The sequence below is a fragment of the Amborella trichopoda genome, chromosome 13 (assembly GCF_054954075.1).
Source record: "Amborella trichopoda isolate Santa Cruz 75 chromosome 13, AtrichopodaSantaCruz75HAP2 v2.0, whole genome shotgun sequence".
Taxonomy (NCBI): domain Eukaryota; kingdom Viridiplantae; phylum Streptophyta; class Magnoliopsida; order Amborellales; family Amborellaceae; genus Amborella; species Amborella trichopoda.
In genome coordinates this window covers 44,465,105-44,479,318 of record NC_142348.1, presented here as the reverse complement: position 1 = coordinate 44,479,318, position 14,214 = coordinate 44,465,105, and the positions used below count along the sequence as shown (strand labels likewise).

The 14,214-nt window shown below is 35.0% G+C and overlaps 1 protein-coding gene across 17 annotated transcripts; it reads right to left on the bottom strand.

Annotated features, from left to right (window-relative positions):
- Positions 1 to 1,402: 1,402 nt before the first annotated feature.
- LOC18442581 (N-terminal nucleophile aminohydrolases (Ntn hydrolases) superfamily protein) lies at positions 1,403 to 13,496 on the bottom strand. Of its 17 annotated transcripts, none has more exons than XM_088855801.1 (8): positions 13,241 to 13,496; positions 12,496 to 12,569; positions 11,844 to 12,015; positions 10,199 to 10,263; positions 9,685 to 10,107; positions 8,512 to 8,570; positions 7,040 to 7,144; positions 1,403 to 1,726 (listed from the first exon to the last, which is right to left on the bottom strand). In XM_088855801.1, coding segments are annotated over exons 2-8 (870 nt in total). In that variant the 5' UTR covers positions 12,541 to 12,569; positions 13,241 to 13,496; the 3' UTR covers positions 1,403 to 1,725. The 17 variants fall into 17 exon arrangements, with proteins under 17 accessions (XP_088711927.1, XP_088711930.1, XP_088711932.1 ...); XM_088855804.1 differs by having other exon boundaries at positions 8,516 to 8,570; XM_088855806.1 differs by lacking the exon at positions 1,403 to 1,726 and adding an exon at positions 6,549 to 6,880 and having other exon boundaries at positions 9,685 to 10,118; positions 12,705 to 13,496.
- Positions 13,497 to 14,214: the final 718 nt, after the last annotated feature.

Sequence of the window (14,214 nt, the reverse complement as noted above, 5' to 3'; positions counted from 1 at the left end):
TTTTCTCTCTCTTAATTTATTGCTCTTCATTTGAGATTCAGTGTTTGTTTTTATTGGTATTGTTGGTTCTGGAATATTTTCTCTCCATAAATTCTTTTGCCATATTTTCTCTCTCTAGATTGCGTTTGGTTTATGTGATCATAGGGTACTCGGATGAGTCATCTGTTAGAGAAAAATTAAAAAGATAGAGACGCTAGAACAATCATCAAAAGAATAGGAAGAGAGAAAAATAAGTTTAAGCTTGTTGTAGAAGAATTATATTAACTTAGCATATGCCTCAATATTAGGATCGCTCTCTACGCCTCAATATTAGGTTCTCTCTCTAGAGTAGAAAAAGTTGTGTAATTATTTTCTCTCAGATCATGTTGCTGATACAAGTTGCTGATACAGTACATACTTGAGCCCACAGAAAATAAGGCAAATAATTCTTCTCTCTATTTTCTAATAAAATTATTAATGATAATAATAATAATAGTAAGTTATAAAGACTGTAAAAAAAAAAAAAAAGTTCTTCTACTCTACGCAAGGTAGCTGAGTATCTAAATTTACGTATTGTTATATATTTTTTTACTAACCGTGGACTGCTGAAAATCGGGTGGCTGGCATCTTCTTTCTTTCATCTTTTTGTTGCTGAAAATTAGTGCATATCATTATTATTATTGAATCTGATTATGCACACTCCAATTCTATTAGAGTAAAGGCTTACATATCAATTGCATATAATTATTATTATTATTATTTTGTGACCTATAATTTAGGGATTTTCGACATATTTTATTTACATAATAATTGTCACTGCATTGCATAGTTATCCTATGCTTTGGTCTCTTTAAGTTAGAAAATTTCATGATCTTGATTTTGTGAATTGTCCTTTTTTTTTTTTGTGATTATGCAATGCCATATTTTTTGTTGAAAAATATCAAATATCATTGTAGACTCTCTATATTGTGCCAAGACATATTCACATATTTATGAAAATTATTCTTATGCAAGAATTGGCATAAAAGTAGTTGTTACCTTACTTTATTAATTTTTTGTTGCATCACAGTAGTGTGAACATAAACTATTCGAGAAATTTTTTTTTTGAAGTTGCAGCTCACTGAGAGTCGACAAACTTGTTGATTTAGCTAGCAGACAGCCTTTTCTTAAACACAATTAAATTTGTTTAACTTTTAGGTATTATCTAAAAAATTTAAAATGGCATCTAAGCTAGTCATGTCAGAATTATCCAAACTTAAAAAACTCAATGGAACCAATTTTTGTATGTGGAAAAAAAAAAATGGATATATTCTTTTTCAAGATAGGGTAGATTATGTCTTAGAAACAGAACCACCAGTTTTAGAGCCTAATGCCAATGGTCAAGCCAGAAGGAGACTTAAAAAATGGTTAGAAGATGACAAAATAGCTAAGAATACTATATTGAGCTTTATGAAAGATGATTTAATTAGAGTCTTTGAGGATTATACCACAGCTCAAAGTATGATAGGCGCCCTATCTGAAAAGTATGAGACCACTTCTGAGACCCATGTACAATTGTTGTTAGAAAAATACAATTCTTGCAGAATGAAAGAAACGGACTTAGTGACTGAGCATGTCAATAAAATGATAGTGCTCGCAAAGGACCTTGCTGCAGTTAGGAATCCAGTCCCCGATCGCATGCAAGTGTCCATTGTCCTTAACAGTCTCCCTCGATCTTGGGAGAATGTTGTAATTGCATTGAACCATTCTGCACAAGGGATAACCATGTTAAATCTTCTCATGCATCTTAGTATTGAAGCTGAGAAAAGAATGAGGAAGAAATCAAATGAGCTCCACTTTGCTCAAAGTTTCATCTTCTCAGATCCTCAAGAAACCTTTTAATTATCAGAAAAATACTAGGTATAAGTAAATGAGGAGAAATTTTAAAAATCAAAAGAATAAGGTTGAAAAGACTTGTTTTTATTCTAAGGAAATGGCACATCAAGTTTAATTGTTCTAAATTGAAAAATAAAAATATGAACCAAAATAACAACCTTGTTCGAAATCAAATTAAGATAAAGGACTTGATCTCCGTAGTCCTAGAATCAATAGTTGCTGATCATGACTTGAGAAATTGGTGCGTCGACTCAACCTCTACTCGACATGTCTCAAGGACCAAGGATGGATTCACAGAATTGAAAGAGATTACAGCCGGTAACCAGCGGATTTATATAAGAATTGAAACCTACTACGATGTACTAAGTGTTGGTACTTTCAAGCTGTGTTTACCAGGCGGAATAAATCTCTTATTGACTGATACATTGTATGCGCCTAATAGGAGGCGTAATTTGATTTTTGTCCCAAGGCTAGATGACAAGGGTTATGAAATAATGTTCAAGTCTGGTCGGGTTACCATTGGGAAGCATTCTAGAGCTTTGGTGTACGATACTAAAGTGAACAATTTGTACCGACTGAATATTAATGAAAATTCATCCTTTTTTTGTTATATTGATGTTTCTTTTGATGCTTTTATGTGTCTGGATGATTCATATTTATGGCACTTAAGATTATGACATATAAATAAAGACAAAAGGAATCAAATGATTAAAAGATGATTGCTCCCCAATTTAGGAGAAATTGTGTTCGAAACATGTGAGCCATGTATTTCTGGTAAATTAACTAATAAGCATTTCCCTAAAGGGAAAAGGTTTAGTGAACTACTTAGTATTGTTCACTCTGATATATGTGGCCTATTAAATGTGAAAACACATAGAGGTATGGAATATTTCATAACATTTATAAATGATTATTCACATTATGAATATCTATACCTAATTAGTAAGAAATCAAATGCATTAGAAATATTTAAAGAATATAAAGCTGAGGTAGAAAATCAGTTAGGTAGACATATTAAAATTCTTCGAACAGATAGCGGAGGTGAATATTACTCCGCCTTATTTTTTGAATTTTGTAAGGAGCATGGTATAATTCACCAAACAACTATGTCATATACACTACAACTAAATGGTGTAGCTGAAAGGAGAAATAGAACTCTAATGGACATGGTTAGGTCCATGATGAGCCATTCAAATTTATCACCTCATTTTTTAGGTGAAGCTCTCAACACTGTAATATATATCATTAATCGTGTTCCCACTAAATCTATAAACTTGACCCAATATGAATTATGGACAGGTAAGAAACCTGACCTTACTATCTTGAAAGTTTGGGGTTCTTGGGCACATGTGCTTATACCACCACAAAATAGAGATAAATTACAAAGTAAACTATAAAATGCTCTTTTATAAACTATTCAGAAAATTTTAAATGGTATAGATTCTATAACCATGATACTAGATCATTAATAGAGAGTCGTGATGCTCATTTCTTAGAAAATATAGATGATGAAAATATTTTAAATAAGCCTATTGACTTACAAGAAATTGATAAATATATGGGCCTGGAAGACCCTGTTTCTCATACTCCCTCTACATTTGGTTAGAATGATTCAATTGAATCAAGTATACCAGATAGGCCTAAAAGAACTAAAGCCCCACCTACGACTTTAGAAGAATTTTATGTATTTATGAATGAAGATAATTACTCTTCAATGAGTGATGATACAATAGATGAACCTCGTAGCTACAGTGAAGCTATTAGTTCACATGACTCAGCTAAGTGGACTCAAGCCATGGATGATGAACTTGATTCTATTAAAAGAAATCAAGTCTGACAGTTCGTTGAGCTCCCTAAAGATAGAAAAGCCATCAGTTACAAATGGGTCCTAAGGAAAAAACTTAATGCAAATGGATCCATTAATAAATATAAAGCTAGGTTGGTAGCTAAAGGATTTTACCCAAAGGGAGGGTACAGATTATATAGAAACTTATTCTCCAATAGAAAAATTTTCATTTATTAGGATCATCCTTGCATTAGTTGCATATTATGATCTAGAATTATTTCAGATGGATGTCAAAATAGCTTTCTTAAATGGTGAATTAAAAGAAGATATATATATTAAACAACTAGAAGGATATATAATTAAAGGCCCAGAAGACAAAGTATATAAACTTAAGAAATCTTTATATGATCTAAAACAGTCTTTTAGGCAATGGTACTTTACTTTTCATAATGCAATCACTGAAATTGGTTATATAGCCAATAGGTTAGACCATTATGTATATATTTAGAACAGTGGGAGCAATTTTGTTATATTGTCACTATATGTGGATGGTATTTTGATAGCCGGTAATGATATTGACATGATTAACCATATCAAATCATGGCTACGTTCTCATTTTGAGATGAAAGATATAGGAGAAGCCTCATATGTATTGGATATTAAGATAACAAGAGCTAGAAGTTCAAGACTTTTGTGTTTTAAAGAGATTTAAGATGGAAAATTGCAAGCCCATAGATACACATGTTTATAAAAGCTTAAAATTATCAAAGAAAATGTGTCCATTAAATGATAGTGACAAAGCTGAAATTGAAAGAATTCTATATGCTCAAGCTGTAAGATGCATAAATTATACCATATTGTGTACAAAACCTGATTTGAGTCATGCATATGGTCTTGTAAGTAGATTTTAGAATAATCTTGGGATGGCTCATTGACAAGCTGTAAAAAAGATACTCAGATATATTCAAAAAACTAAAAATTACAAGTTGTGCTTCCAAGCTGACAACTTAGAGGTTACTGGGTACTCTGATGCAGATTTTGTAGGAAACCCAGATGATAGAAAATTAACCTCAAGAATTGTATTCCTCTTTGGTGGTGGATGTGTTTCTTGGTCTAGTAAGAAACAAGGTTGTGTAACTCGGTATACTATAAAAGCCGAGTATATTGCTTGTAGCATTGCTACAACTTATGCCGTCTGGATTAAACACTTCATAAATGATTTGAAATTGGATATAGCCGACGAACCTGTTAAAGTTATTTATGATAATCAAGCTGTTATTTCATCAATTCGAAATGAAGCTTCTAGTTCCAAGGGTAAGCACATTGAAATTGATTATCATTATATTTCTGATATTATTGGAAAGAATGAAATAATTGTAAGTTATTTGCCATCTTTAGATATGATTGCTGTAACAAAGAGATTGAGTGCAGAAATATTATCAAAGCATGTAGTTTTGATGGGACTTAAAAATATTTAAATCAGGAACTCCTAAATGGGATATTTTTTTAATGTCGTGGTTATGAGAGGAAAAACCGCATTAGCGTGAAAAACCATGACATGACTTTAGATATTTTTTGTTATGAGATGTATAACCGCACTTGCGTGAAAACCTCAAGACAAAAATATGTACATAAATGTTAAATTCATTAAGTGGTAAAGACTTTATGATATTTCAATATATCTGGCCTTCATGACCGAGTGGGAGATGTTGGTACGTATGTGTAGCCATGGGGCCTTGCAGTATTTCTCTCTTATAATTTAATGCTTATCACTAAAAAAAGGAGGCTTCTTAGAGAGAGAAAGTGTTGTTATTTAACGGTTAGAAAGTAACCACCCACTTCCCAGGATTACAGAGCCCCGTTTTCTCAAAAATTTCAGGAGGAAACTGAACGTTGGAGAACAACCTCCTCCATCCCTCTTTAAGAAGGGTTTTATAATCATGAAGAGGTACACAGAAATTTACAGAATTCTTACAGTTCTGGTAAAAGCATGATCTTTACGATCGATAATCAAAAGACACTCTTAATCCTAAGAGTAAATCCATCTTTTCCCTCAAGTTTTTTCAGCATTGGTATCAAGGGTCCATCTCTTCCCTCAAGTTTTTTCACCAAAAAGAACGACCTCTTTTTGTATTATGAACTTGGAGGTGTATGAAGTACCATACTTGACTCTTACAAAGGAACGATAGACTCCATTGGGGTTGATCCAAGCCAAAAGCAAACCTACGTTAGCATGGATTAGTAGAGAATAAAGACCCTACCCGTTTTAAAAATAGTTAGTGGCTTTCGATGCATCAGTTGGAATAGAAACCTAGGTTGTAGCAAGAAGGTGCTACCACCACAATCGCAACCCCATTACAAAACATCTGAACTCCTAAACATATATTGGTCAATTCTAAGTAATTACACAGCGAGGGTGTCCGGTGTAAACCGAAATCTAGGAGAAATGTATTCAATAAGGGCCCATTTGGTTCCCTCGATTCATATTTCTGGAAGTCACATTTCAAGAAAAACCGTAAAAAGATCATAAACGGGCCATAAGCAAAGCTGATCGCTTGAGATAATGTTAAATTTTCCCGAAATTAACTGCCCTCTTGGCATACAAAACCATATAAAAATTCCAGAGCAAAACTCACAAATATGTTGAGCAATGCAGTGAAGTATATGACCCGTTCCGTGAAACACCTGAACACTACATCTCTTTAAAGCATATTATGCTAAGCCACAAATAGTTGATAGCCTTAAAAGTTGTGGTCTTCTCACCTCTTTTTTTCTTGTTTTGGTTAATTGTCTTAGCCCTTGGAAACTTAAAATAGGAGGCCCAAATAACAGACAAAACCATGGTTTTGCAAGTATGTTGCAGCAATTACCTCTCTCTCTCTCTCTCTCTCTCTCTCTCTCTCGGAAGTTGGCAAAAAATACATCTCTATTTGATTATTGTAACTCATAAAGCAATGGGGTCTTCAACCAAAGCACCACAACACGCTCTCCCCACACCTTGATAACAATAATTTATCTCAAGATGGCAGAATAGTGAAGACTTGCACATCTTCCATGCTTGAACTTCTTACTGAATATTGAAATGTCCAACCATGGCAGGCGCCTGCATGGACCCCGTTTCGGTTGACGGCAAAAACTGCTCCAACAAAGCTTGGGAATTTGCGAGCAATCCGTGAGATTGCATCAGCAGCTGCAAGCTTTGGGTCCATGCCCAGCCTCATGCTCTCCACAACTTGATAACTGCAAGTTCGAAAAAGAAATTCATCTCCTACTAAAATGAGTCTCTCTCTCTCTCTCTCTCTCTCTCTCTCTCTCGTCGTTAACCTTGTCACCAATCTCTCTCTATGATATTTTGCACCCTCTCTCTCTCTCTCTCATACACACGCACACAAAGATTACCATGGAAGGAAGCGCATCATGATGTCACCATCCCCAGTTGCACCACAAGCTCCGACTTCATCATCAGCATACGCTGCAGATCCTGCAATTGGCCCATCACCCACCCTGAAAGCAAACCATCCTTTATTTATTTATCTATTTTTGTTCGAAATTTCTATGTTTCTAAACCAAAGCCTTCGAAACTGAGTAACTCCTTGACAAAGGTCTTGCATTAATTCTGTGTTTGCCTATTAGGGAAGTCCACTATGATCCATACGATCACAGAAAAAGCATGGCTGTAATAGCTATTATCATCCACTTAATGGGGTGTGTGTGTGTATGTGTGTGTGTGAGAGAGAGAGAGAGAGAGAGATATGACCTTATCCATGTAGTACATTCCATTCACCGTCCATCACTTGCTTGGACGGTGATAATACCTTCCATGATCATATGGATCATAGTATACTTTTTCAAGTTGCATGCTATTGATGGCAGAAAATAAAAGCCCACACTTAAATGCTTATAAAAAACACTAGATCTATCTAATATGCTCAAACAAGGAGGAGAACCCAATGGGTGGATAAGAATTAGTTAGAATATCGATAAAGCCTAAATAGAAGGATTTCGACTGAAAGAACCAGTGATAATTCAAGCTCAAGCATCTTTATTTAGAGAAAGAAGGAACAATGGATAGAAAATGGATTTCAGGAGATCTCAGCGAACAATTTTGAGTCACAAAGGACAAACTTCAAGAAAGATATCCATAGAGCTAGTAAATCAACTGCTCTGCTAAATCACGCAGGGCTCAGCTTTGTGTTTAGAAAGATTTAGCACCTGTCAGTGAAAAGGAACAAGTCTATCGAAACAAATAACGTATAAATTAAAATGAGGTTGAGAATCTCATCCCTACTTCCTCAATGGGTGCCCTGTCAGTATTTGATTTGTATCTCTTGATAGTTGATACTGATAAATCAAGTATATGCTATACATCATGATATAAATCCTTTACCTTGAATGAAGTGCTTTATACGACCATTGGAAACAAACAGATGGAAGCTTACATATGATGAAATAAAATTGGGTGATGGAATTCATATATTCTCATGACTATGCAGTTGTAACATCACTCAGTTACTAAATCTTATCAATTTCATAGATTTTATTTTTTTAAAAAAAAACCCACAAATCAATCTATGCACAAAATGTAATATACCAGTCGCATACCCATTGCATTTCTATATTACAAAATAAATAGTATGAAACAAAAGGACTCTAGCATTGTATTGAACACTTTGAAAAGGATGAGGAACTAGGCATCTCTCAATAACAAGAGTTGCAGTCAAATTTCCTGGTAGTCATGACATGAAATCGAGGGTTTACATATCAGGGCATAGAAATCTTACAAATTCTTCATATTCTTCTTGTGCTTCCTTCCTTAAAAAATCTGGAAAGCAATATACACAAAGAAAGGACATAGGAACTCCAGAACTCACCTACCAGGGATCTTGAAAGTTGCTCCATTTGTTGATGTACCAACAGCAATGTGTCCTTCCTATAAGAAAATCACATCCTTTAGGTAAGAAAATTGCAGACATTCATGAATGGTACTCAAAGCTAAAAGGAAACATATTTTTGACCTTATATGGTCCATTGCTAAAAACATCATCGTATTTTTCCGCTGGGATTAGCTGTGGTTAAGTGTTAAGTTCAATCTAGGACCAGGTGGAGTGAAAATGGTTTTTTTTTTTCCCTTTTATATATATATATATATATATATATATATAGGAAAATCTTCCTGTTAGTCAGTGGGCTATCAGAAAGATATAAAGCCCAACGGCCCAGATTGAATCTGGGCCGATCTGACGGTCACAACTTCATTTCGTGTTTGAATTTTATTTTATTTTCTACAAATCCAAAACTTTAAATTTTAGACGTGTGTTCTCAAAAATAGTAGAATCTAATAAAAATATCAAAAAAATATTTTACACGAATTAAATTGACCAAAATACCCGTAAAATGTTTCAAGAGTATTTTGGTCAATATTTTTTTTACAAATTATTTTTAAAATATTTTTATTAGGTACACCTTGATGAGAAGAACACATGCCTAAAATTTCAAGGGATTTGGATTTGTAGAAAAATATTAAAATTCAAATACGAAATGAGGTCGTGACTGTCAAATCGGCCCAGATTCAATCTGGGCCATTGGGCTCATATCTTCCTGTTAGCCCACTGGTTAACAGTAGTATCTTCCATATATATATATATATATATGGAGAAAGAGAGAGAGAGAGAGAGAGAGAGAAAGAGAGAGAGAGAGAAGAGAGAGAGATTACAACAGATAGGGGTTACATGCCATGGTTAACCGCATAAGTTGCTATAACTTTAAACCAGGGCCAGAAACATATACACATTTTTTTTTTTTTTTTTGCCAAGTAAACTTCCCAGTGCTTATGCAGAGGGAAAGCCAACTTGACTTCAAAATAAATAACCAAATAAGCGTTACATGCCATGGTTAACCCCATAAGAGTTAGTTGCTATAACTTTAAACCAGGGGCAGAAACATATACACAGTTTTTTTTTTTTGGCCAAGTAAACTTCCCAGTGCTTATGCAGAGGGAAAGCCCAACTTGACTCCAAAATAAATAACCAAATTACGCTACTTACTTTATCAATTGCAGTCATGGAGATGGTATCATGGTTACGGGGGCCCACAGGAACAGATCTCGAAGACACAGTTCTTAATGGATCACTTACTCCACAGTTCCCTTCCCCTAAGTGTAATCCCTTAGGATCATCTCTCAAACCAGATGCTGCACTAATTGGACTATAAGGGCCACAACCTTTGATAGGGAAGACATTCTCACGGAAGTTGGGTTGACAAGAATTTTCCCTCCATTTCATCCATTTATCCATAGAGTCTGTTGAACTCAGGTTCATAGGTCCTGAAAGGCCCATGGCAATGGCAAATTCAGAGGCTTTCTCCCCCACAAGTAGAGTGTGTTCGGTGTGTTTGATAACTAATTGTGCAGCTTTGATGCCATCTTTGACATATCTCATTGCTGCAACAGCACCAACCTCCATTGTTGTCTACCATTTTCCTTAAAGTAGAGAACACTTTAGAGAGTAGACATCAATTAAAATGAAAGTAAAGAATGAGTTTTGGGCTTTAGGGGTGTACCCCATCCATGACCATTGCATCGATTGTGGTTTCTCCATTCTCATCTGGGCTCCCACCAGGCCCAACTATTCACACCTCAAACCACATTCTTTTGCATTAGGAGAATTTCAGATAAATACCATATTCTATTCATCAGCAGGAAAGGAGGGACAAAAAAAATCTCATTCTAGACGATCCCATTATCAACTCATGGTAGCGAAGAAAAATAAAAATTATATTCAAGTTGCTTGTTGTATTGCAATTTATTTCATGATGAGTAGGTAAAAAAACCTAACGTTGAGTTCAAAACTCAAATTATACTCAAGTTGCTTCCTGTATTGCATTTCATTTCATGATAAGTAGGTAAAAAAACCTGAAGTTGAGTTCAAAACTCAAACGAAATTGGTGCTTGTGATCTGTAGTCAATAGGCAGCCAAACCCGTATGGAGCTCAAGAAGCTCACTGTCAAAGTTTAAAAGTACATTGAATTCCAATTCTTTCCTCAGTTGATGTTGTATTAGAAATTTCATGGATTATTTCATCTCTTAGGAATTGCATTCCAAACCTCTAAACAAGAGCTTTGATATTTTAGAACTGGACACGGTTTCTATGAGTCCATGTAGAAATGAGTCACCTCTTAAAAATATATTTTTGAGATGGATTTTTGGACCTAATTTTTAAGGACATGTAATCTCTAACATGGAGATCATGAATATGAAAAAATAAATAAATTTTGAAAATAAAAAATAATAATTTTAGTAAGAAAGCATTTGGACCATTGGTTTCAATTGTTTTTAGATGGACCTCCTATTTGCATCCATATTTAAGATGGATGCTTTGTAGCTCTGGTCCCCGCCACATGAAACAATTTTCCCTTGGAATTTTGATTGATTAGTTTTAAATTTTGTCATTTATGAGTGACCTTGTGTTTTCATCTATAACTTGGTTAATAATAATGAAGCAGAAGTCTTCCTTTACGTTGATTCATAGCTTCCAAATTACTGATATGCCATGCCTCACCATTGAAATCGTCATTTCCTCATCAGATAATGACTGTAACTAGAATACAAATACAGGCTATCCAAAAATTTGAAAGGAAAAAAAAAAAAAAAGGCATGCTTGTCCATTATTACCCAAAAATAGAGGAAGATTCATTTTCAGGACAGAAATCGATAAAATATTATCCAATTAATTTGGATTACATAGTACATTAGAACAAAATGGAGGCATAGTTCATGAATTACAAGTTCTCAGACCAGAAAAACCAAGAAGTGAAATCCAGGATTAATTACACGAAATTAATGATAATGAACACTTGTCAAATCCAGAGGTTTTCATCCTAAACAAGTGAAGAAATCCATGGATGAAAGAAGATGACATCGATGGCTTCTAGTAGCACAAAACCTATGGAGATGAAAGAAATAAATAGCAACAATGAAATAAAAATACCACAATCACAGATGACCATACAGTCCATTATATTATGGTATGAATTTGGTACCAACATATTAAATTGAGTTCGAATGTTTTGAGTATGATGTTCTTTCCACATTTATAAGCCCAAAATTATGAGCTTTTTCATTTTTATAAAGCAATTGGACAAAACAAAAGAATCATAGTACTAAAACCTTAGCTTCTTTATATTAGGAAAGCAAAAATTCATTACCAGTGCCATCACATCTAAGCTCCTCACAAGCTGAGCACCCCACTACAACTGCATCTAAAGCAGAGAGCCCCCTATCAACTGCCTTCCAAGCTGCTCTAACTGCCTCTTTAAAGGGCCATGTGCTCACCACCATTGGGAAGTCCCCCAAAACCCCACCTTTTTGCACCACAGTCTGATAAATAATTTGAACCCCATAGGGCAATGAAATACATCAGAGAAGAAAAGCAGGGAAGTAATATGTGAAGTAAAAGAAATTGGCAAAGCAAAAGGAAAAAGACTAAAAAGGTGGTCTCTTTTTTTTTTTCCAAATAAATCTTAGAGGACTGGTGATTTCACTAGGATAGAGAGACCCAAGAGGAAGATGGGCTCTTTCATTTCTACTATTGGTACTCAGAGAGTGAAAAAATCAGAAATAAGAGTAAGAATGGTGCAAATAACTGTTCAAACTTCAAAGAGTGTACTTTCAACAAGAACATGAAAAACCCAAATGGAAAAATTGGGAAACAGTTAGTAGGTTAGCTAGTGTTGGAGAAATCTGCTAGTTGCTACTCTAAATTCTCCAATAAGTTATGAAAGACTATAAATTTGGACAAAAAAGTGAAAACCCAAAAGGAGAGACAGAGAGAGAGAGAGAGAGAGAGAGAATCCTCACCAATAAAATCAGGAAAAAAGTGATTGAGGGGTTTCTTCGAGCCATGGGGAAGCTGACTTCCCAAACTTCTCGTCCTGCAAAGTAACGGCGTTTTGATTAAAGAGAAGATAAAATGATCGAAACTACCCTAACCTTTCAGTAAATCCCTTGGCCATCTAAAGGAATTTCTTTTGATTTCATGAAAAGATAAGGACATTCCATTGCCATACTTCTCCAATAAGCAGTAACCCCATAACATGGCACTGGTGTCTCTCTCCTTCCTGAATTTTTCTCTCTCTAGGCTTTCCTTTTGACTGTAAGTTCGGTCACTCTCTTTCTAACCCAAGTTTCCCTTCCTCTCACTACAACTCTTTCCCCATGAAAGCCACTACATGATACTATTTTATCTCGGTTGTAATCTCTCTCTCTCTCACAAAAGTTTTCCTTCTCTCACTATAACTCTTTGCCCCATCCAACCCACCCTTGGATCGAACCGGTAAAGTCTCAGCAAAATCCTCATATCAACCCCCAAAAAACCTTCAAAACAATCAAATCAATCCCCAAAATCTCAAAAATAGAGAGAACTCGTAGCACTAATCTAACTTGCCCAAAAAAGGATAGATAAAGAGAGATTGTTAGAACTGAAAGGTGGGATTTTGGGTTGGTTAGATTATCATAGAGTGCTTTAATGGAGGAATATGGGAATGGGTTTTGGTATTGGGTGGCTGCTGGTTCAGTGCAGGCGGCCATGGGAGTTGTTGCTTACAGAAGGGGGTGTGGGGATGGCCTGATGTCTTTCAAAGCTTTTGGGATTGCTTCTCTATTTGTGGGTGCAGGGGCCAGCGCCATTGGTGGTCTCCTGCATGCTTCTGGGATTAATGAGGTACCCCATCTCTCTCTCTCTTCTCTTTCAGCGCCGAAAGCTCTTCTCTTCAATCCCACCCATCTTACCTGAGAATTTGCGTGCAATGTTGTGCTATGAAAATATGCATTTCTCTCTCCTCTCTCTTATTCTCAGTTATGTTTGTGTTCTTTTGTATTCTCCTTATATATGAGTAATGGTCTTAGGACCCTCCCCACGCATACAGGACCCTCCCCCACGCATGCGTGACCCTCACTCCACTCGTGCGTGTAGGATCCGGATTTTTTCATATGAGTAATGATACAAGATTTTTTCCCACTTATGTATATAAGATTTTAAAATATCACCATTAAAATTGACACACATCTTTAAAAAAAATTATCACATATATATAGGAATTGATTTTTCTATAAATCCATCAAATTTAATGATGATCGTTTAGAGTCCTCTACACATAGGTAGGAAAAAGTCTTATAGGATCATTTTTCCTTTTATATTTACAAATGAAAAATAGGTGAATATCGGACTTGTTCTTCCTTTTCCAATTTTTTTTTTTTTTTTTTTCATTATCTTTTCATATTTGCAAATGGAGAATAGGTGAAAGATGTGAAGGAAGTGCGTCAAAGCCTACGGAGAAGATTGGGTTTTCCTCCAAGGAACCTTTAGCTTTCACTTATTTATGTAAACTATTGCTTCATTTGAGTCATCTTTCAAGGATAAAAAAATAGTTTGAAAAGTTAGGTGTAGTCATTTCAAGAATATTTGGTCACTCAATTTTCAAATCTTGCTTCATTGAGTCATGTTTGATTGAAAAAAAAAATAGAAGGTTGGAAAAGTTAAAGGAAATTTTGGGAATTTTCAAGTGATCCCCACTCATT

Bases quoted from the DNA above. Each gene is read 5' to 3' on its own strand.
- LOC18442581 (XM_088855799.1), bottom strand. From the start codon at position 12,540: ATGGCTCGAAGAAACCCCTCAATCACTTTTTTCCTGATTTTATTG. The intron at 10,264-11,843 runs GTAATGAATTTT...AGGTGTGAATAG, and splicing joins GCTTAGATGTGATGGCACTG to TTGGGCCTGGTGGGAGCCCA. The intron at 6,881-7,039 runs GTAATCTTTGTG...TCGAACTTGCAG, and splicing joins ATGATGCGCTTCCTTCCATG to TTATCAAGTTGTGGAGAGCA.